Here is a 25,132-nt window from a genome sequence, read left to right as displayed (position 1 = left end):
TGGGAGTTCAGTGTTGAAGAGCTACAAGAGGCAGTTGTAGTGAAGCTGAAGGAACTGTTATGTTTGAGTAGGAACTGTTAAAGAACGTTGCCATAGAACGTTGCCATAGAAGAACGTTGCTATAGAAGACAGAATTCCTGCATGTGCAGATGTGGCGCCTTGCTGGGGCCTTTCCCTGCATGGCTGTCCTCCTATTGAAGTCTCGGAGTCTGCCAATTGAATCTACCATTACTTAAGGGTGTCCTGGCCCTAATACTCTTTCCCCCAAAATTATAAAAAGGACTGTTAAGAAAAATAAAACCTCTTTTACATCCAAGAAGTGTCTGACGTCCAATAACTTTGTCCACCTTGCACCCACTATGCCTCACAAGCCACCACATACAGAAGGATGTCAGCTATCTCTGGCCAGGAAAGTTCTCATTAGACTGGACAAGGCCAGAGACCTTGCTTCATGATCATTCGTCTGATATCTCTACTTAACAAAGATAATAGCAAGTTGGTTGCTATGTGACAACTCCTTTTGCACATTTATTACACAGTATGAATCATCAACCAAGAGATTAACTTGAAGCTTTTTTAATTTTTAATTTTGTTTTTATTAATGAGCAATATTAAAACAATCATAAAATCATTGCTGTTTTTAAAGATAAAAGCTAAAGCTTTTTTCGACACATGAATGTAGTAAAGGCTACAATGATTTCTCATCCCAATTTCACGCCATCTGGGTTAATTGTAAAAGTAAACCATTATTGTCGAATCATATTTACTGTATATAAACATAAACATACAAAAAAATGCAATCTATCGAATCCATTGCTTTATTATACCAAAACCTGTAAACATTGTGCTAACTGGGGAATACTCAAATGTTGTTGATTGCTGTGTTGTCTGTCTATTGAAATCAACATTCATCTGTATCTTATTATGGATTGGTCTTTTAGATATCTCCCTGTGAACACTGGACAAGAAGACATTATCCCTGTTAGATGTACAGCCCACCTAATGAGAAAACGAAAATACATAGCTGCTTGTAAAATATTAACATTTGGATTAGTGTGGAGATTGTGCCATTTTTGGCTGTCCTAAGAAAATACACAGCGTACCTGCTTGTAAAGTGCAAACATTTATTGTTGAGCACAATCGGAGCTTAAAGCGCAGTTCCACCCAAAAGTAAAACTTCCACTTTAAACACTCCTCGCCCCCTTACATGCTACATTTGGCATGTAATTTTTTTTGGGGGGGGGGGAGCGGGTACTTAGTTTGGACAGGTACCCAACTCCCAGTTCCTCCTCTTGTCGCCTCGCCACCTAGGCGACTCCTCCTCTCCCCCTAGGCAACTCCTTCACTCCCCCTCCCTCTCTGCAAACTTCTGGGACATGTCACAGGTCCCAGAAGATTGCCTGGCCACTAAGAGAGTGCAGCATGACTGGCATCCAGCTGTGAAGCCGCAAGCTGTCACACTCGCAATTCCCACGCCACGGAGAGGCTGAGGAGAGGAAGGAGGCTTTGGGCGGCCACATTGCTGGACCGTGGAACAGGTGGGTATCTGCTTATAAAAAGTCAGCAGCTACACTTGTTGTAACTGCTGACTTTTAATAAACTTACAAACGAGTGGAACGCCGCTTTAAAGCATATAGCATTGTGTTTCCCACATAACACTCATTAATATGACTTTTTTTATATGACTTTTTTTATTATCAAGTATTAACATTATTTTGAACTCTTTTATCCGACTCTTTTATATGACTTTTTTTTTATCAAGTATTAACATTATTTTGAACTCTTTTATCCAATTTTGGTCTGGCCTCCTTTCTGTATTTGTATGGTTTGAGTTACTGTATCTATAGAGGAACAACATTGCACTCTAGGAAAGGAAATGTGACTTTGGAACATCTCCTTTCATAGCATGGGGGATGTTTTGCAATCTAAATGAGAACTGTAGTGAAGCACAGGCATGGAGCAAGTGAAGCTTACATGATTTCTTAGAGAATTAACAGGTAATATTTGCCCTTATCAAACAGATATAGCACAATTTGCAAGTATTGGAACAAAAAGGCCATGCTTAGCAAGTTGAATATTTCAAAATGTATGCTGATTAGTTACAATTACTGTTTCAAGTATAACAAAGAATTGTCCAGTCATTAATGATTCTTTAAAACTAAACATTTTTTTTACATATGTTGTGATTATGGTTTTTCTGTTGTTAGCCAAAAATTGCCTTTGAAAATATGACTAATAAAGGCCGTTACTGCACCTTATGCTCCATTTGTTGTGGTTTCATAAAAAACCACTGGAGCAAAACCAACTCTATTGTTACCACGATCAAATACAGAATAATATTGACCAATGAAAACATCTCCTAGAATCCACAACGGTCCTGATGGGGGAGAAATATCCAGGCCCTGAAATCCACTGCTGCAGTAGCCCCCTCCATCCTGCCAAGAAACAGAAAGATTTAAAGTTATTATTTAAAAGGTCATTCTACTGAAGAGGGATCCCCCCTCCCATTTCTCATTTTGTTTTCTCCATAATGTAAAATTATATTTAATATCAGAATGTGCAGTCCCTCATAATAGCTGTGGCAAGTTTTCAGACCTCAAAATTCAAAATCAAAGCTCTACCTAGATTAAAAGACAAATAAAGTATTGTATGGTAATGTAATTGTAAGTTGTAAAAAATATTTAGAGAATTTTTGCTTTAAGGAGTAACAAAATAGGCAAATGCTGAATGAAATGCAGTGGATGCTTGCTAAGTTCTCTGTATCATAACTAAAAATGTTTTTTATTTGCAAAAATATTTTTAGGGTTTGTTTAGACAGGCGCTCACACCCATCCTGTATTCAGGATTTATTGTGCCTGCATCCTCTCCACAGGCAGCCTATAGAGGCAAATGCATAGACCAGTGTTTCTCAACTCCAGTCCTCAAGGCGGCCCAACAGGTCATGTTTTCAGGCTTTCCGTTATTTTGCACAGGTGATTTGATCAGTTTCACTGCCTTTAGTAATTACCACAGCCATTTCATCTGAGGGAAATCCTGAAACTGGCATAGACACAGCCGCATGTAAAAATCTGTCAAAATCTGACATGCAAACAGGAGTGGGTGCACAGATCCAAATGCACACGGTCTGCATTTGGTTCCATGCATGCGCTCCTACCAGCAATTGTGACATGTGGGGATGTCTGTGCAGCTGCTGCATCTGCATTCCCCTTTATAGGCTGCCTGTGCACAGCCTGAGGAAGATGCAGTAGTAATAAACAATTGGAGCCTGAACGCAGGATGGTTGTCAGTGTCCATCTGAATGAAGACTTATCCTTATGTAGCACCCTCCTAGTGTAGGTGCTAGAAGTGAGGCAAATTTCGTTTTTGGCTCTGCTGTTGAAATTGGAAACTTAAATGTGGTTTGCCTACTCTGAGTGCTGCAGCTGCAGGCTTGCCCGTCTCCCATACAAAACAAAGACAATTTCATAGCTCAACTCATCAACCGGTCTGCTGACCAACCAAATTAACCTGTCTAACCATCTGTTAAAAGTAGGGGTTTAGTTAGCACACATTTGCAAACGCATGTGTAAGCTGCAAGACCTCGTCCCGGCACCCTGCATTGCTTGCATTCCTAACACTACAAATTTATAAGTGTCTCCACAGTGGAAGCACATGCATTGCCTGTCTCCAAGTGGCACCCCGTGCATTAAGGGCACACGGCGCCACCCCCTATCCCTGCCTACCACCCCCCTATCCATGTGTCTGGCCCCTTCCAGGACACCTAGTGCATGGATTCCTATGGCAGGGGGTGTTTTTTTTTTTACGCACATGATTAGAGCCAGAGCAAATACATTTTTGCTATTTTCACACTACAGTGCCTCCCCGCCAAGCAGGAGGCAGGTCGTGAGACCTGTTTCCCAATTGGCCAAAGCACCAGGCAATCCTTCTGGATGCCTAGCTGCGATTTGGCAAGCGAAGGATGCTGCTGCTGCCCGCACTGTGGGGGTATGTGGAGACACAGGACAATCCTTTCAACAGCCCGGGAAGTGGGGGGGGGGTGCTGTGAGCCCAGTGCTATATACACCTATCTGTAATGCTGAGCTATATACCCTATCTGTAATGCTGAGCTCTATATTCTGTCTTGTGATTCTGGGGCTGTATACTCTGTCCTGTGATGCTGAGCTGTATACTCCTGACACTATGGGTGGAAGCAAGTGGAATACAGGGGGTGGAGTGGGTGGCTTCTATAAGGGGTGGGCTTTAAAAGTGGGAGGGGTCAAAAAGAAAGAGAGGGTCTGGCGCCCCCCCATCCTAAAACTTCACCAGCCACCACTGCTATCTCCCCTGTCTTTCCAATACTTTCTAGAAACATGAGTTGGCCCTGTATACAGCATCAGCTACTCCCTGGTGGAGAAGAATGGCCAGCAGGGGACAGAGGTGTATTTACGGCTGAGAAAAGAGAGTAGCAGGATTCTTTTGCATGCTGAGAGTGACCCAGCCTGGAAATGCTGTTAAACCTTTCAAGGCTTAGGAGAAGTCTTAAGAAGTCCTGGATGATTATCACTTAGTGAGGAGCCATAAGATAACCCCTAAAGTCGTAGGAATAATCAAGGCAACATCGTTTTGATGTCAGCTGACATAAAGGGGGGTCTTCATACCTCCCAACCATCCCTAATTTGGCTGGACCTTCCCGCAATTGGTAGCTCTGTCCCGGGTCCTGGGCACCCTCATTTCGGGACGACAATACAGTGTCCCGGAATGAAACTGATGCAGCCCGTTCGTGATTTTCCATTGACCTCCAAATGTCGATGATGTCATCTGGCCGGGCCAGCTCAGTGGTGTAGCATGGGGGTGAGCAGCCAGTGCTCTCTCCCCTGTGTGTAAGCAACCTCATTCCAAGCCGTGACTACCATTGCTGTCCCAAGAGTGATTTCCTCCAGGCTCCAGCCCCTATTGTCACAGTACACCTCAATTAGGCTGACTCGGCAGCACCCGGACCTCCACCCTTTCTGGATAGAGGGACTGTTCTAAACCTAGCTGCCAGGCTGACTCTGCAGCACCCGGGCCTCCCCCCGCCCAGGGACTCCAGTGGTCTAGCCTGCATTGTCCCCCATTATTCCTTAGGTGCGTGCCACGGGCGGCCCGAGAGGTGCTCGGTGCAGGTGAGTGTACGGCAGCTGCTGGCAGAGTTCTCAGCCTCTGGGGATACCGTGGAGCGACTGGGGCATAGGAGTCATCTATGGATGATCTTCTTGGAGTCCTGGCCTGGAGTGTTGAATGAAGTCCACCAATCTACCTTGTATTGGTGTGGGAGAGTAGTCAGTAGTGTGAGTAGTGCAGGGAGGAGTGTAGTGGATGGGGGGAAAGGTAGGTCGGCTCAGGGGTCAGGTCGGTCAGTTAAGCAGTCAGGTATGTCAGTGTAGTAGGCAGGTGGGTCAGGGTAGATGTCAGGTAGATTATAGTGGTCAGGTAGGTCAGTGTAGTTGGCAGTTAGGTCAGTGCAAGGTCAGGTAGGTCAGTGCAAGGTCAGTTAGGTCAGTATAGGGGTCAGTGTAGTGGACAGGTAGGTCAGTGTAGTGGGCAGGTAGGTAATTTTAGGGGTCAGGTAGATCAGTGTAGTGAGCAGGTAGGTCATTTTAGAGGTCAGGAAGGTCAGTGTAGTGGACAGGTAGGTCAGTGTAGGGGTCAGTCTAGTGGACAGGTAGGTCAGTGTAGGGGTCAGTGTAGTGGGCAGGCAGGTCAGTGTAGTGGACAGGTAGGTCAGTGTAGTGGACAGGTAGGTCAGTGTAGGAATCAGGTAGGCATTTGGATCAAGGGACTTACCCAGCAGGAACAAAGAAGCTGTGGTCACCAGTAAGATCTGCCCATGCTTGTGCTATGTGTCTGGGGTCCTACATGGCAGCACATCTCTATTTGTCAGCTGGCATCTCTAATGGCCACTGCCTCTAATACAGTGCAGAGTGGCTGAACCCGCCACCTCCTCCCCCCGCTTGTGATGCTTTTCTGTACATAAACAGGAGGAGGGACAGGGCTCTTATATGCTGCTTTGCTCTGAGGTCTGTGATAAACATTCAGCTTGCACAGGTGAAAAAGCAATGATAGGCAGAAATGAAGGGCACCGATTGGCGGCACTGATGAAGAGAGACTGATGAGACTGCACTGTAAAGCATCACTGATAGGCAGTACTGATATGCATTGGTTGGCACTGATGTGCAGCACTGATGAGGTATGTTAGGGCTGCACTGACTATCAGTGTAGATGTCCCCATTCACACTAGCTTCTTATCGGCTCTCTCCTCTCCTCACGCTGTGAATGGAATGTCAATAACCAGAAAATGTGTTTACGTGATCAGCTGAGATTGGACACAGCCAATTGTGTGGTAAAGAGCTGCTGTCATTGGCTCCTTACACTGATCGGTGATGTCCTACAGACAGAGTTTACCATTGATCGACACGCACATGCACGGCAAGAATGGGAGGACGTCCTCCAAGAACTAGAGCGGCCCCACTCAGCCATCATTTAACTATACGGCGGGCGGGAACCTGGTTGAGGTAGGCTCAGACAAAACAATCAACGCTAATTTTATAGGTACAAGGAAGCCCGGCTTTTGTGTAACCACGTCTCTTAAGTTCCGCCCACTGTTAATAGTTTGGACAAGCATCTTTTTTTGTAGTGGTGCACTGAAGGCTACTTTCTCTTTCAGGTGTCCCTCATTCAGAAGTTCAAAAGTTGGGAGGTATGCCTTCAGTCAACCTGGATCACAATGAGTAAGCCACAGAGAATCCTGAGAGTATGACTGTTGCTTGTGCACCCTTTCTGGATAGAGGGACTGTTCTAAACCTAGCTGCCAGGGCTGTGCCTTTAGAGAGGCTCCTGTGCTGCAAACTGTGTGCTACCTTTTTGTGGAGGAAAACTGCTCTATATTGCTGAACTGTCAAGATAATTCTCATTCAAGTTGTTTAGTTATGGGCATCACAAAGCTTTTCCCATTCCTTATCCCAGTTCTATAAAACAAGAAAAACAAGAAAAAAAAGACACTATCTGCAAAACAACAACAAAAATACACTATCTGCAAAACAATTAAAACAACAACAAAAAGATACTATCTGCTTGATTACTGCCTAATGAATAAGTGAGTTTGGATGCATCTGCTGAAAATCCCCCCGTGCTCCATTAAGGGATCAGAACCTGGGATCAGAAGCACAAGGCCAATCCGGTCTGCCTGCTACACTTAGTTTCATAGCTTCATAGTTAGTAAGGTTGAATAAAGACACCAGTCCATCCAGTTCAACCTCAGTGAGTGTCTACAACAGTGGCGGCTGGTGAAGTTTTTCGATAGGGGGCGCCAGACCCCGCCCATCATGACCCCACTCATCATTTTTGCCCCCCCCACTTCTCATAAACCACGCCCCTTATGTAATCCACCTAATCCGTCCCCTGTATTCCACTTCCTTCCACCCATAGGGTCATAGTGAGTTATCTGTACACAACAATAGGGCTGGGCAGCTTTAGTAACAGAACTTCACACTGAGATATTGGGACATAGCACAGGACTAAAACCTCAAGGGACAAGGGAATTTAAACTGGGATAGTTTGCAAGTATGAGTCAGCTGCTTGGGGATACACAACAATGCCAGGGTCCAGGGCAGCTGCCCCTTTTGCCCGGCCTTAAAGATGTCCCTGCCCTGGGTTTATGTATCTGACCGAGCAGTGGTCTGATTCTTAAACGTTATATACAGCAAATGCCTTCTGAACCACTTAAGGACCAGTCTCATTTTAAAATTTAGGTGTTTACATCTTTAAAACAGTTTTTTTTGCTATAAAATTACTTAGAAACCCCCAAACTTTATATATTGTTTTTTTTTCTAACACCATAGAGAATAAAATTGCGGTCATTGCAATACTTATTTTCATACTGTATTGGCACAATAAATAAATAAAATAAAAAAATAAGATAACAGTAAAGTTACCCCAATTTTTATATATATTCCGAAAGATAATGTTACGCCGAGTAAATTGATACCCAACATGTCACGCTTCTAAATTGCGCCCGCTCATGGAATGGCGTCAAACTTTTACCCTCAAAAATCTCCATAGGCAACGTTTAAAAAATTCTACAGGTTGCATCTTTTAAGTTATAGAGGAGGTCTAGGGCTAGAATTATTAAGCTCAGTCTAACGATCGCGGTGATATCTCACATGTGTGGTTTGAATGCCGTTTTCATATGCAGGCGGCCGGGCGCAGTACTCACGTATGCGTTCGCTTATGCACGCGAGATCGTCGGGACTAGGTGCTTTAAAAAACATTTTTTTTCACAGTTTTAAAAAAAATGGTGTCACTTTTATTCCTATTACAAGGAATGTAAACATTCCTTGTAATAGAAAAAAGCATGACAGGTCCTCTTAAATATGAGATCTGGGTCAAAAAGTCCTCAGATCTCATATTTACACTAAAATACAAAAAAGGTTTATAAAATGTCTTTGCCAGCAAATTAACAATAACTGTGAGTAACAAGCAACAGAACAGACCATTACTTTGCACTTGCTGAATAAGAATACCGCATGGCATGATGTGATCCTCCTGCAAGAAGCATGAAATTATTTGTTTCTTTTACAAATTGCTTATTGCTCTCTAATATAATAATTCCTGCACAAGTGCACAGCACACAGAGAGTGGTCTAGTAAGTAAAGGCTTAGGTCAGGTGCATTTGGTAATTAATTATTATTTAATTACTTCATTATTTCATTTTTTTGTCAGTCAGAGAGAATTATGTCACTCACCGTCTTGCAGCTCCGCTCGGGCTAAGGAACGGAGCTGCCGACGTCACTTCCGGGTTTCGTGAAGCAGCCGAAAGCCGGAAGTGACCTGCCTGTCTCTGAATGACAATGCTCCCGCCAGTAGAATCACAGTGATTTTACGGGCGGAAGCTAGTCGGCGTTCTACAGTGCACCGCAAGGCGGGTTTTTAACTCGCAAATGAAGCGCCATGGATGCAATCTTGTGATTGCATCGAAGTGGCGCTTCTCATAGTGCACTGCGACCGGCGCCACAGTACACTATGTTAAATTGTTAAATTACATTTTTTTTTTAAATGTCTTAAAGGGCCTGTTTTTATTTTTATTTTATTTTTATTTTTTTACTTTTTATTTTATTTTTATTTTTTTAGACTGAGGGGGGGTGGCGCCCGGGCGCCCCCTATGGACGGGCCACCACTGGTCTACAATTGTCCCTATCCCTGTAAGTTGCACACTCACATTGGTCCCTACCCTCAAGGAGCCCACAATCCAAGGTCCCCATTCATATACTAGGGCCAATTTTGGATAGAAGCCAATTAACCTACCTGCATGTCTTTGGATTGTGGGAGGAAACTGGAGTACCTAGTGGACACCCATGCAGGCACAGGGAGAACATGCAAACTCCAGGCAGGTAGTGTCATGGTTGGTATTTGAAACAGCAACCCTTCTTACTGCTGGGTGAGAGTGCTAACCACTACACCACTGTGCCGCTCCAAAAAACTTATATTGTATCTAAGTATGGCAAGGCTATGTGGAGTTCTCACTACAGATCAAAGCATTCTGTCAAAATGTAGCACATTGCTTCTCTAAGTTTCACAACTTATATTCAAATTCACTTAAAGCACGTTCTCTATTATTGATTTCAGTCACATAGCACACACAGTCACATGATTTTCCCCTTATCTTGTTTTTTTTCAAGGGATATAGGGAAACTACCTATTTAATGTCCTTTCCTTTATATACCACTTCAGGCTATATTCGTCATAATAGTTCCTGCAGCTCCTCATGAATTATTTTTTTATTTTATTTTTAATTTCCTTTTTAGCCAGATGCTTAGCTAGAGACAGAAAGCCATTTAGGGCACCGCTGCAGTGGCCCTCTATGTCTCCACTGAATTTCCGGCTTAATGTGTTAAAACGATAAATATTTAGAATAAGGCCTCATACACACTGTACAAAAATCAGAAGGGAAAAGTCTGAAGACGAGCTGTCTGTGATTTTCAGATCGTTAGTATGGTGCATTCAAAAATTTGATAATTTGACTTTTACATCAGAGAAAAGCTGGGTGTGCAGCGTATACAAATTTTGTCTGATGTGAACTGATTTTTGATGGTCAGTACAGAAAGCCGTCACACAAACATTGAAAGTACAAACACACATGCTCGGAATCAGGGAACGACTGGGAAGGGTTTGGTCTTGTAAACTTCTGTTCGTAATCTAGAATTAACATTCATGATGTGGCAATTGATGAAATGTCAAAATTCTCATCTTCTTTAATGGGATAATAATGAAGCTGTTTTGCTGGTGATCTGAAAATCGCAAATCAACATTCACCAAACTTCTACTAAAGGGCCCAAAGGGTGGCGCTTGAGAAATTAACTTCCTCTTTATACACTCATAGTACATCACTACGTCCCTGTTTGTCAAACAACAATTTGCGGATAGTTAGTTTGCTAGACAAAATCCTGTACATGCCCTTTTGACAAAAATCGGACGCTCGTTCGTTCAACAATCAGACCTAAAAGAACCCCTGTGATTCAAAATAAACAAACTTAAAAAAACTGTGAACAAGTGATATATAAATAAATAAAGGCCACAGCAGTTCAAACTCTATGATGTAAAATAATCTTGATAAACTTCAACCAAATGACAGTGCTATACCACTTGACGAACTGAGACACCTCTCCCCGCAAACTGGGACTCATCATGAACTACCATCGACCTGATCAGCAAAAAGTGCTTACAGTAAGTGCCGCTGATATTGTGATCTCGCTGGAAATCACTGCTGCGGGCTGTGCTTCTCGCGCTCGCCGCCCCCCATGAGATGCCGTGCATTCATATGAATGTATAGGGGGCAGTGAGCGGGAGGAGCGACATAGCTCTGTGCTGGCTCCCGCGAGGGGGCTCGCTAACAGTGGCGGGATTGAGACAATATCAGCGGCACCCAATGTATGTCTACTTTTAGACCTTTGGTGCTTCAAATGCATCATTCCTCCATCTTCTCTTTTACTCTATAGGTTCATTCATATAAACACATATTTACTGTATGTACATACTGCTATTTCCTTCAGTCTGTGGTGATATATTGGTTTATTGACAGAGTCATGACAGAACATGAAACCCAATTGACCAAGTCGCTGCTGCAGGCAGGGGCGTATTTGTCAGGAAGCAAACAAGGCGTTTGCATTAGGCTGCATTTTTCAGGGGGGGTGGTGCCGGGCAGGACCGCTGTGAGCGTGCTGTCGGCACGATCTCCTGGGACACCTGGCTCCCAGCCCTACCACCGCCTCTTCAAAACTGTGCCAGAGCCATTCCTTGGGTGAGTTCGCCGGGGCGCGTGGGATTTGGTGATGTGGCTCACCAGTTGGGCAGGGCAGTGAGCAATGGGGCAGAATGCTGTCAGTGAGCCATGGGGTGGTGAGGCTAGTTCCGGGCTGCTGCTACTTTGTGCTGTCAGGGCAGGACAGCACAGAGAAGCCGCCGGGGTGCAGCCTCCTCCATGGAAAGTGAGAGGGATATGTCTGGGGGGATTAGGCTGGAGGGGAGAAGTACCTGGGCTCTGTACTGGGGGTCATGGTCAGAGGGGGGACCTGAATGGTGGAAGCAGTCACCTGACTGTCTGTTGTGACAGTCCCTTATGGAACTGCGTGTGTGTTTATTATTATATGTAGAATATGAGCCACACCAGTGTCTGCTCACCAGAGAAGTCTCCTGAACACAGGAATATACTCTGATCACCGATCAACATAGGGGAAGACAATCCAAATAGAGGTGACTATAGTCTGATTATTAGAAAGGGGAAATTTGTGAAGAGTGGGGGGTGGGATTGTGAAGAGATGAGAGTTCTGAACAGTGGGGGGGGGTTATTTGCAAATAGTGGAATTTGTGGAGAGCAGGGGGGAAATTTGTGAAAAGGTGAGAGCTTTGAAGAGTTGGGAAGTTTACAGATGAAGGGGTGGGACAAATTTAGATTATTTTAGTCTTGCCTAGGCACGACTGTAGCACGGCCCCCTAGAGGACTGCTTAGAATTACCTGCTCATCTGCATGGCCATGATCATTCCAACGCACCTGACACTAAGTTAAGACATCCTGGTATCACTGTAGACTAATAGTCAAACAACTCTGGGTATTTGGGTATTTAGGTCCTATGAATATTTTACTTGAACCAATAATGGGGAACGTACTTATACATACATACACACACTCTTTCCTGAGAGTTAATGATTCCCCCTAGATGTATATTTCAGTTAACTGATTATTCTGACACTCTGTAGGAGATGGAACCTAGCCAGCCTATAATGCTATCCTAAGAAGGGAGAGCAGGTCTAGAAATGTTAATATAGGGGCCTTTCTATCAGTAATAGCAATAAAGTCCACATTGCAGATCTGATGCTCTGCATGTAGTAGCTCATTAACTGTAATCCGAATAGGTGTAGTGGGAAACAGTAGATTTCTTGTAACGAGGAAGGCTAAAGCTGTCTAAGCACAGTGTTCAAATAAATTCAGTAAATTATTCCTGGAGTAGAGATGTCTGTGCAAAGTGTCTCAATGTAACCATGACAAAGAATGGATAGAACAATCAGACCTCTCTGATATCTTCAGGACAGGAACTCGTGTGGCAAAAACTCGTGCAGCAGGTCAGCTGACTCATTCTCTCGACGTGAAGCTTGACACACACACTGGCAGGCAATTGGAGCGGTGCTGGAAAGATGCCCGACAGCAAATGGCAGAGCTAGGCCTTTCAGGTTACAGGTTGGAAGGTGGTACTCTGCGTGGTAGGCCTCGACCTCTCTCTCCCTGTTTCACAGAGAGGTCCGTCTTGCGTCCGGCCCAGGAAGAAGAGAGCTCTGAGCGGGCTTTTGCTTCTTTTATAGCTACTATCAGCAATCTTACAATGGCAGCAAAGATCCCTGGGATATGTAGTCCTGGCACATAATCGAGCAGTTATTTGACTGGAGAATTATTCATCCTACAATCCTTTTGTTTGGCACACAAATATGATGCCACCAGATACACTGATCACTAGAGGGACAGATGATGCTTTGAGATACTGGAAGGTATGGTGCTTTATGATTGTAGTCCATATTGCTACACCAAAATGCACCACTGTCTGCAGGGATAGCTCTAAACTGGTAAAACTTGCAAAAGTTTGTGAATACAACATTTCTAATCATATTCTGAGTCTTCCTCAGGAACAGACTATGACTGACCAAAGATTAAATTGAATGGATTTCTCTGTCCACACAAATGAGGTGAACAGAAGAATCTGTCCTACTGAAACAATTGTATTGTGACATGGGGGCTCACTGCTGTCAGAATACGCTGATCAGTGGCTGTAGCCCATTGGCTACAACCGATAATTGAGAAAAATTTCCAACAAGTCTTGATTGAGACACTGATCAGCATAGTAACTATAACCAGTGACGCTGATTGAATGGGAAAAACCTGACAGGCTGGTTTTACAGAAATTAATTGTCAGACCAACTTCTGGAAAACCAGCCTGCCCATATATGGAATAAAATTGAGTCAGTCCCTGCTAAACTGTTTGTATTTTGATCTACGTTTGTTTTGGGGTGGCTAGGGGTAGAATACCACCAGTTATAGGGGCATTTCTGTGCTATTGTACAATTGGCAATGATTTATTCTCTGTTTAGTTTGAAAGTCTGAATGTACCTTTTAACCCTAAGAAAAAGGTACTCCCAGAGTGTGAAGCCTCATATGTGGTGAAGGATTTCAACCACACTCAGATTGAAAAATGGAGGATAAGTTGAAAGCTTTGCTTCAAGTAACTGCTGAACAGCAGCATGCTGCAACAGTGCGGCATGTAACAATGCAAGAATGCTGCAACAAATTGCCAAAATGCAGAAAGAAGACACAAACATGCTGAAATAATAAATCTGTTGTCTGACCACGTTGTGCGGTTACAGAAATGATCCAGAAAATGGGTAAACTACAAGGATCCTGTGATGGAACATCCCACACTTTGCTTAAGTGTGTCCGTCAGTATATGGCTTCCAAAGTCCTGGAACAAGAGTCCCATGGATCTGGCTATAGTAACCCCCAAGAACAAGACAAAACCAGTCTTGGAGAACATCAGGAATAGCCTTCTTTATTTGAGTTTTCACACAAATATATACATAAGAATGACAATACAAACTGTAACCAGAAACTTAATTAACATGAGCTAATTACCAATCCTTTAGACAGCATTGGTGACTCATTGGCATGACCCCTCAGAGCAGACTTGCCATCTTTTAGCTCAGAAGACACAGTCAACATTATCATAAATAGAAACACAGAAAACCTTCTCACAATAGTAGAAGCTAATTACAATTAACAATACAAACAGTAGACTCTCTGGCTCCTACCCAGCTCTGGAGACCTGTGATCAGCTCTTTATATATATCCTAGGATATATTGTGGATAAATATTACTTTTATATCTAAGTAACAGCCTTTTCATTGTCCATTAAACAGCTGCCCATCATTTTTCTCATTCACCCTGTGCCTCTCATGGACAAACGGTGGATTAGACATAGGAGGTGCCTGGGGAGCAGAAACAAGGGTTTCCCAACCTCTCCAAGGGATTCTGGGTTCCATGGCCCCTCCCGTCACAGATCCCAAAATAGCAAAACATTTCATGGAAATGGTGGAATTGGTGGAAAAGTATGCTGCCGCAGCTGAGGTTTACATGTGTGGTGCAGTAATTACACAGACTCTGGTTGTAGAGAACAGAATATTTATGAATGCAGAATTCAGTAATTCACAACAAACCCAGTGGGAAGGCACCCAACCGGGAACACTCACAGCAAGTAACAACAATATGTACCAGAGCAGGTCTCAGATGTGCCGACAGCATCTGTCTTGAGGAGCAGAATGCGGCCTGGCTTGTCAGGACCCAAATGTGGTGAGGTCTCCAGGTAGGATGGCATTTCCCCAAAAAAAGTCAGTGGCTATCAGGCTCCCTGGAAAGGAAGTCACAGGCAAAAACTGGGTACCCCTACACCAACACTAGGGATGAGCTCGGTGTTCGAGTCGAACGCACGTTTGACTCGAACACCGGCTGTTCATCCGTTCAGCGAATTCTGAATTTTGTGGACCGTTCGCACCATATTCGTGTGGCGCGACCGGCCCACAATGCACTACGCCATCGCAGTGCATTGCTGGCTCATGATTGGCCAAGCATGCACTGTGACCCCGCATGCTTGGCCAATCACAGCGCCGACAGAGAGGAGAGCCATAATTGGCCACAGGCAGGATGCCTGTGGACAATTATAGCTCAGGGGGTTTAGTACACACCCCACACTATGTAAGGCCACCAGCGCGGCAGCCTTGTGTGGTGTAGGGATGAGCCGAACACCCCCCGGTTCGGTTCGCACCAGAACTTGCGAACGACCCCCGCGTTCGGTACGAACGTTAGAACCCCATTGAAGTCTATGGGACTCGAACGTTCGAATTGGAAAATACTAATTTTAACGGCTAATATGCAAGATAGTGTGCTAAAAAGGGTTTGGCGACCTGCCTCCTGCCTCAGTGGACATGGGTCACTGCAAAAAAAAGTTTTAAAAACTACCGTTTTGGCGGGAGCACTGATTTTAATGACGATTAAAGTGAAAAAAAAAAGTGAAATATTCCTTTAAATATGGTGCCTGGGGGGTGTCTATAGTATGCCTGTGAAGTGCCACGTGTTTCCCGTGTTTAGAACAGTCCCTGCACAAAATGACATTAAACGGAAATAATACCATTTAAAACTGCTTGCGGTTTTAATGTTATATCTGGTTCCTGCAATATGGTTGAAAATCATTCAGAAAAATGGCATGGGTAGCCCTCCCTGCCCATTACCAGCCTATTTGGGTCTTGTACACATATTAAGGGGAACCCCGTACCCATATTAAAAAAAGGAAATGCGTGTGGCCCCCAGGCCCTATATACTCAGAACAGCAGTATACAGGCGGTGCAAACAAGACAGGGACTGTGTAGGTTTGTTGTGTTAAGTTGAATCTGTTTGTCATTTTCAACCGGTACATTTTTAAAGTGTAGCTCCAGTCAAAAAAAATATCTTTAAGCTTTTTGGAAAACATAGGGAAGGGTTATCACCCCTGTATAATTTGTTTTGTCGTCCATCTTTTTTCATCTCACTTGCTGCTGTCTCCTTGCGTTTGCAAGTAGGAGATGTTTGTAAGTTGGATGTTTGAAAGTAGGGGCCTGCCCTATATTATAGCGGTATGTACTGGGTACAGAGCACGCAGACAGCACGCACTATCTCCTAACACTACTGACTGCAAGCTCTATTATTAACCACTTGTTAGCCCAATGTTTGCATAAAGTGAAAGATGAAGTTATGCTGAGTAAATAGATATCAAACATGTCACTCTTCAAAATTGCACATGCCCGTGGAATGGCGCCAAACGTCGCTACTTAAAAAATCCCCATAGGCGACGCTTTAAATATTTTTTTACTGGTTACATGTTTTGAGTTGCAGAGGAGGTCTAGGACTAGAATTATTGCTCTCGCTCTAACATTCTCGGCGATACCTCACATGTGTGGCACATGCGAGCACATGGGGACATGGGCGCTTTAATTTTTATTTTATTTTTTTATTGTTCATTTTACTTTATTTATTTTAGTTTGACATTTTTTTTCCCAAAAATATATTTTTGATCACTTTTATTCCTATTACAAGAAATGTAAACATCCCTTGTAATAGGAATATGGGGCGACAGGTCCTCTTTACAGTGAAATCTGGGGGGTCAATATGACCCCACATCTCACCTCTAGGCTGGGAAGCCTGAAATAAAAAATTAAAAAAAAGATTCTGGCTTTGATCGTACTGGCGAGTTGTTAGAAGCACCGGAGGGCGGTGAGGGATGGGGGGCGTCTATGGCTGGGTACTTCAGGGTATCACCGAGTATGGCTGGGTATCTCTGAGTATGGCTGGGTATGGCAATTTATGGCAGGGTATTACAGAGTATTGGCGGGGTATTGGCGGGGTACTACAGAGTAATAGCAGGGTACTGCAGAGTATTGGGGGTACTGCAGAGTAATGGCGGGTACTGCAGAGTAATGGCGGGGTACTGCAGAGTAATGGCAGGGTACTGCAGAGTAATGGCAGGGTACTGCACTGCAGAGTAATGGCAGGGTACTGCACTGCAGAGTAATGGCAGGGTACTGCACTGCAGAGTAATGGCAGGGTACTGCACTGCAGAGTAATGGCGGGGTACTGCACTGCAGAGTAATGGCGGGGTACTGCACTGCAGAGTAATGGCGGGGTACTGCAGAGTAATGGCAGGGTACTGCAGAGTATGCACTGGTATTGCAGAGTATTGGCAGGGAATTGAGGGGTTAAATTCGGTGAGCAGCGATGTGGGCACTGCAGATGCAGCCCACATCGCTGCTGACACCGATCTCTTTCCCCTCCGCTGTACCGATCGGTACAGAAAGGGGAGGGAGGAACAGGCGTCATAACATGACGCCGGTTTGTTTCCAAGTGATCACTCCGTCATTTGACGGAGCAATCACGTGGTAAACGGCCGCTATGAGCGGCCGTTTACCGTGATGCGCCGGGTCCTATGGACCCGGCGGTCACGGATGCTCTCGAGTGCGCACACCTCGGGGCACGCGAGAGCAGAATTCGGGAAGGCCGTTAATTAACGGCCTCTCTGAGTTAAACAACCGCCCTGAAGCCGTTAATCGGCAATGGGCAGTTGTTAAGTGGTTAAAGCTAGATCACTAGCTATATAGGTGAGGTGAATATAGTGGTGTATACTGCAGTCAGGGCACAGACAACAACGACTACACAGCAGCAAGATAGGAAATCAGCCAAAAACGATTGGTGTGTACTGTGTTGAAGGTACACAGAACACCCAGTGCTTCAGATGCAAAGTAACACACTACAGGAGGCGGCCTTAAAGGCGGCCTTATATAGTGTGGGGCGTGCACTACACAGTCTGAGCTATGATTGGCCACAGGCATCCTGCCTGTGGCCAATCATGGCTCTCCTCGCTGCCGGCGCTGCGATTGGCCAAGCATGCGGGGTCACAGTGCATGCTTGGCCAATCATCGGACAGCAATGCACTGCGCCAACGCAGTGCATTGTGGTCCGCGCGCGCGTCACTCGAATTTTGACGCGAACGGCCAAAACGTTCGGAATTCGCCGAACGCACGAACAGCCAATGTTCGAGTCGAACGTACGTTCGACTCGAACACGAAGCTCATCCCTAGTGTGGTGCGTTGCGGCGTTCAGGGAGAGAGCAGGATAGGCAGGGAAAGTGTGTTCTTTTCTTGTGAACCTAGCACTGTTAAAGTGGGTGTTGTGTGCCTCCAGCACAGTATACACCTGAAACTTCTCTTTATTGCTGGTGTTCTGTAATACAGGCATCTGCAGCAGTTAAAGTGGGTGTTGTGTGCCTCCAGCACAGTATACACCTGAAGCTACAATTTATTGCTGGTGTTCTGTAATACAGGCATCTGCAGGAGTTAAAGTGGGTGTTGTGTGTCTCCAGCACAGTATACCCCTGAAGCTACCCTTTATTGCTGGTGTTCTATAATATAGGCATCTGCAGGAGTTAAAGTGGGTGTTGTGTGCCTCCAGTATACAACTAAAGATACCTCTTATTGCTGGTGTTCTGTAATACATGCATCTGCAGAAGTTAAATTGGGTGTTGTGTGCCTCAGGCACAGTATACACCCGAATATACCCTTTATTGCTGGTGTTCTGTAATATAGGCATCTGCAGCAGTTAAAGTGGGCGTTGTGTGCCTCCAGCACAATATACACCTGAAGATACTCTTTATTACTGGTGTTCTGTAATACAGACATCTGCAGCAGTTAAAGGGGGTGTTGTGTGCCTCCAGCACAATATACACCTGAATATAGCCCTTATTTATGGTGTTCTGTAATACAGGCATCTGCAGCAGTTAAAGTGGGCGTTGTGTGCCTCCAGCACAGTATACACCTGAAGATACTCTTTATTACTGGTGTTCTTTAATACAGGCATCTGCAGCAGTTAAAATGGGTGTTGTGTGCCTCCAGCACAGTATACAACTGAAGATACCCCTTATTGCTGGTGTTCTGTAATACATGCATCTGTAGAAGTTAAATTGGGTGTTGTGTGCCTCCAGCACAGTATACACCTGAAGATACCCCTTATTGCTGGTGTTCTGTAATACAGACATCTGCAGGAGTTAAAGTGGGTGTTGTGTGCCTCCAGCACAGTATACACCTGAAGATACCCCTTATTGCTGGTGTTCTCTAATACAGGCATCTGGAGCAGTTAAAATGGGATTTTGTGTGCCTCCAGCACAGTATACACCTGAAGATACCCCTTATTGCTGGTGTTCTGTAATACATGCATCTGAAGAAGTTAAATTGGGTGTTGTGTGCCTCCAGCACAGTATACACCTGAAGATACCCCTTATTGCTGGTGTTCTGTAATGTGGGCTTCTGGAGCAGTTAAAGTGGGTGTTGTGTGCCTCCAGCACAGTATACACCTGAAGATACCCTTTATTGATGGTGTTCTGTAATACAGGCATCTGCAGCAGTTAAAGTGGGTGTTGTGTGCCTCCAGCACAGTATACACCTGAAGCTACAATTTATTGCTGGTGTTCTGTAATACAGGCATCTGCAGGAGTTAAAGTGGGTGTTGTGTGTCTCCAGCACAGTATACCCCTGAAGCTACCCTTTATTGCTGGTGTTCTATAATATAGGCATCTGCAGGAGTTAAAGTGGGTGTTGTGTGCCTCCAGTATACAACTAAAGATACCTCTTATTGCTGGTGTTCTGTAATACATGCATCTGCAGAAGTTAAATTGGGTGTTGTGTGCCTCAGGCACAGTATACACCCGAATATACCCTTTATTGCTGGTGTTCTGTAATATAGGCATCTGCAGCAGTTAAAGTGGGCGTTGTGTGCCTCCAGCACAATATACACCTGAAGATACTCTTTATTACTGGTGTTCTGTAATACAGACATCTGCAGCAGTTAAAGGGGGTGTTGTGTGCCTCCAGCACAATATACACCTGAATATAGCCCTTATTTATGGTGTTCTGTAATACAGGCATCTGCAGCAGTTAAAGTGGGCGTTGTGTGCCTCCAGCACAGTATACACCTGAAGATACTCTTTATTACTGGTGTTCTTTAATACAGGCATCTGCAGCAGTTAAAATGGGTGTTGTGTGCCTCCAGCACAGTATACAACTGAAGATACCCCTTATTGCTGGTGTTCTGTAATACATGCATCTGTAGAAGTTAAATTGGGTGTTGTGTGCCTCCAGCACAGTATACACCTGAAGATACCCCTTATTGCTGGTGTTCTGTAATACAGACATCTGCAGGAGTTAAAGTGGGTGTTGTGTGCCTCCAGCACAGTATACACCTGAAGATACCCCTTATTGCTGGTGTTCTCTAATACAGGCATCTGGAGCAGTTAAAATGGGATTTTGTGTGCCTCCAGCACAGTATACACCTGAAGATACCCCTTATTGCTGGTGTTCTGTAATACATGCATCTGAAGAAGTTAAATTGGGTGTTGTGTGCCTCCAGCACAGTATACACCTGAAGATACCCCTTATTGCTGGTGTTCTGTAATGTGGGCTTCTGGAGCAGTTAAAGTGGGTGTTGTGTGCCTCCAGCACAGTATACACCTGAAGATACCCTTTATTGATGGTGTTCTGTAATATAGGCATCTGCAGCAGTTAAAGTGGGTGTCGTGTGCCTCCAACACAGTATACAACTGAAGATACCCTTTATTACTGGTGTTCTGTAATACAGGCATCTACAGCATTTACAGTGGATGTTGTGTGCCTCCTGCACAGTATACACCTGAAGCTACCACTTATTGCTGGTGTTGTTCTGTTTCTGTAACACAGGCAGGCAGCTGCAGTAATTACAGTCGGTGTACTGTGTCATCTGCTCACCTAAAGATACCCCAATTGCTGGTTTTCCCATCTCCTGCAGGCCAACAAGGAGAGACAGACAGTCATGAGCCAATAAAAGAGGGCAAGCAGGCTCTGTGTCCAGAGACAACAATACTGGTCGTGGACGCGGTGCATCATCATCAGCACGTGGCCATGGGATACGCTCAGGGCCGCTGATAAGCCAGTACAACTGGCCCTGCTGTACCGGGCCTGACCAGCAGGGGGGCCCGGGCAACCTGAACTGCAAAGTAAATTTTTTATGAAAAAAAAAAAAAAAAAAGAAGATTCTCCTCCACCGATCATCGTCCGCTTACCCCCCCAAACCTGTTTTTTCAACCTTTGTCATTTGTTTAATCTCCCTAATTTTTTCAAAATACCATTTTATTTATTCATTAATGGTTTGTATTACATATAGATATTAACGAGGTCTGTTCTCATCTGAAAACAGTATTTCTTTTGGATAATCAAACCTATAACTGGCTGGAGAAAAACAAATATCACTTGTAGACAAACCTACACTTTGTTTCAAGGCGGGGTCTGGGGAGGGGCAATGGGTGGGGCCAGGGGTGGGGCTGAAGGAGGGACCAGGGGTGGGGCCAGGGTGGAGCTGAAGGGGGCCCCATCAGGTAGGCTGTACAGGGCCCCATGATTTCTATCAGCGGCCCTGGATACGCTTGTCCTTATTTTCGGCAGCTGGGCGTGTTGAGATGCATCATGCCGAAGACTTGGTAGAGTGGATGATCAAGCCCTCCTCATCCTCTCTCACCCAGGCTCAGGGTACTAGCAAAGCAGCTGCCAACGCTTCCTCTTCTCTCATCTCAATGTCATCAGTCACTCCTTCCCTAGACCCACCATGTCCTCCTGAGGAGTCCCCCGAACTGTTTGAGCACAGTGTTGGGTACATGCTCCAGGAGGATGCCCAGCCTTTTGAAGGCTCTGATGATGATACCCAGCTAGAGGAAGGCATTAGCGTGAGCGCAGAGAGAGGGGATGCTCAAGAAGGACAGCAATCTGGCAGTCATATTCCATCAGCTGCAGCATACTGCCAGGTTTGCTCCAGTGATGAAGAGGGAGGGGATTATGAGGTCACTGACTCATCATGGGTGCCTGAGAGAGGAGGAGGAGGAGTACTAGGAGGAGGCACATCTCCAACGAGGCAGGATGCCCTCCAGGGGCCAGATTAGGGGCAGCACACCGACTGAATCACACCGCAGAGCTCCGCCTGTGCAGGGTGCTGCCTCTGTGCGTTATTCCAAAAGTTCTTTGGTGTGGACCTTTTTTGAGACGAGTGCATGAGATCGCACCACTGCTATCTGCAACATGTCTCATGCATATCTCGCGTGGCCAAAACATCAGCCACTTGGGCACCACATGCTTGACCAGACATATGTTGACCTGCCATGCAGCACGTTGGCAAGTGTCCCTTAAAGACCCACACCAAAGAACAAAGCGGACCTCTCCTTGCTCCTCATCAGCTGGGATCTCCAACCCCACTAGACCTTCACTCCTCTCTGAAACCTGCACTGAGAGGAATGAAGGTGTAGAATTAGGTCAACCAAGTACCTGCGGGCACTCTGCTAGCAGTACACGGACGTCCGATTGTACCAGGCAAATTTCCCTGCCCCAGCTGCTGGACCGTCAAAAGAAGTTCACTCCCAGCCATCCACATGCCCAGCGGGCAGCTTGGCTAAATTGGCTAAATTGCTAGCACTTCAGCTGCTGCCTTTTCGGTTGGTAGACTCGGCCCACTTTCGTGAGTTTGTGCAATGTTCGGTTCCTCAGTGGCAGGTCCCCAAACACCACTTTTTCTCACAGAAGGTGATTCTGGCTCTCTACCGGCATGTGGAAGGCAATGTCCATTCCTCGCTGGACAGGGCAGTCAGCGGTAAGGTGCATATTACCGCTGACTCATGGTCCAGCAGGCATGGACACGGACGTTACCTATCTTTCACGGCCCATTGGGTCACTCTTCTGGCAGCTGGGAAGGATGCAGGACAAGGTGCAGTAGTGTTGGAGGTTGTTCCACCACCACGCCTCCAAAATGCTACTACTGGTTGTGACACACCTTTCTCCTCCATCCCTTCCTCTTCTTCCTCCATGGCCTCTTCCAGTGCTTTGTCCTCTGAACCATCAATGCTACGTAGGCATTCAAGGGGCTACGCAAGTAAGCAGGCAAAAAGATGCCATGCCGTGCTTGCGCTGGTTTGTTTGGGGGACAGGAGCCATACTGGGGTAGATATTTTGTCAGCTCAGCAGGGGCAGGCTGAGAGGTGGTTGACGCCACTCCAGCTTAAGCCAGGAATGATGGTTTGGGAAAATGGCACCAACCTCCTCTCCGCCCTCCTACAGGGACAACTGACTCATGTGCCCTGTGTGGCTCACGACGTTAACCTGGTGGTGCAGCGGTTCTTGGTCAGGTACCCGGACTTACAGGATGTCCTGAGGTAGGCCAGGAAAGTCTGTGTCCATTTCCGCCGATCATTTAGAGAGCCCACCAGCCAGAGGGGGAGCAATAGTGGACACTCTTGCTGCTGTGGGTGGACTCTCTATCACTGTCACCACTTCTAGGCCGGTGGGCTCTCTGGCTGGTCCCCCCCTGCCCCCACCCAGGTGGGTAGGTGTGGTGTGGACGTAAATGCAGCGATTCCTGGAATCACCGTTGGGGAGGAAGCTTGTTTGGGGCTTTTAGAATAAAAGACTCTGGTTTATGTGAAAAGGACTCCTCTGGTAAAGGGTAAATACTATTGGTTAATGTACATGAATATATAACAGTGATATAGCTCAATGTTAAATAATTGTCATCTTGATATGCCTGCAGAAATGCAGAGATAAGAGAAAAAATCCCCCCTGAAGAAGGCCATAAATCATCCAAGGCTGAAATGCATTGAGGTATCAAGCATGCCAGGTTATTGAAACTACAAAATGGATTTTGATTTGAATACTTTTTTACTCTTTTAGAATGAATGCATGTATTTGTACTCTGTACCTTGTGTCTTTACCACAGTAGGATCTATTTTCTGCTGTACACCAGAGCTCACATTTTAAATTCTGCATGTGTTGTATATGGTATGACTAGTTTCTTGACCAATAAAACCAAGTAAATTTTTATGAATCTTTTGCATCCTCATTGCTGCCTAAAAACCCCACGGGGAACTTCTTCTTTCTTCCATGTTGGTTACGGGGTGTGCAGCTAGCTCAACTTGTCCTTTGGGCGCCCTCTTTCCTTTTTGAAAAAAACTTCCTTGGGTGGTTAAACACCCCTTTCCTCCTTTGGGGGCGCATGTGAGCTACAATGTGAGCCTTGGTAAAAATAGAAGAATTTTCTGTGAGACTAAATATGATGTCTTGTTAATATTTCAGGCCATTGAATGTGATAAATGATTGTCATTGATGGATGTACTATATTTGTCTTTGATTATAAGTAATGTTTAAAGAGTTTTCATATATTAATATACTAAACAAAAATAGACATATTGATTGAAGGCCACAGTCTATCCTGGCCCTAATGAATCAGCCTCCTATGTACCTCTTTTTTCTAAAAGGGTCCAGTTTGGGTAAAACCAGCTAGGGTGGGATAGTGCGGACTAAGAAGTGCGGTAATAATAACAATAATAATAATAAGATATAAATTCAGTTATTAAATAATTATAAAGATTTGAATAAGGTATAGCTTTAAATTCCATTTGTTTGGTATATAGCTCTGGATTCTATTCATTTAGAAATTACACTTCTAGATGATTTTGGGAATTAGGGATAATATTCTCCCTCTTCCTGGCACTTTTTTCCCTTTATCTGTGCTCTCATGCCTAGTTGAAACCCAGGTGTACCGGATGGGCTAAGACAACCATCAATGGGTCAGTTAGTATATATACATATATATTTATACAAAAAAGTGTTCTACACATGGTAAATAAATGTATACATCTAATGATTTTAATTCTCATTGCATTATGCATTACCCCTCTATTTTCCAGCCACTATGAGGCATGAGCATCATAAGAATGTTATGGTGGAGTTATATGTGATATAATATTGCATATTTAATTAAAATACATTTTTGATATAATTAAGATTGATGGTTAATACTAAATGATGCAGTATAAATTATATTTTTTTGGGACATTTTCTTTTAGCCCTTCTTCTTCTCCATAGGTCTCCGGGCGTCGGCTGTTTGTCCATTTCTGCATGTCTTTGGGGGGGGGGGGCGGTTTGGGTAGCCCATCGG

The 25,132-nt window shown here is 44.9% G+C and overlaps 1 protein-coding gene across 1 annotated transcript in view; it reads right to left on the bottom strand.

Moving 5' to 3' along the window:
• Positions 1-572: 572 nt before the first annotated feature.
• CTSE (cathepsin E) overlaps positions 573-25,132 on the bottom strand; it is a 482,462-nt gene continuing 457,902 nt past the window's right edge. The window contains exon 9 of the mRNA XM_077481317.1: positions 573-2,435. Coding sequence (XP_077337443.1) covers positions 2,256-2,435 — 180 coding nt within the window. The 3' untranslated portion in view covers positions 573-2,255. The remainder of the gene's footprint in view (positions 2,436-25,132) is intronic.

Source organism: Lithobates pipiens, unplaced genomic scaffold (assembly GCF_037356315.1).
Source record: "Lithobates pipiens isolate NorthernLeopardFrog02 unplaced genomic scaffold, aLitPip1_a1.2 Scaffold_16, whole genome shotgun sequence".
NCBI classification, from domain to species: domain Eukaryota; kingdom Metazoa; phylum Chordata; class Amphibia; order Anura; family Ranidae; genus Lithobates; species Lithobates pipiens.
The sequence above is the reverse complement of the archived record's forward strand: the minus strand, read 5'-3'. Positions and strand labels throughout refer to the sequence as shown.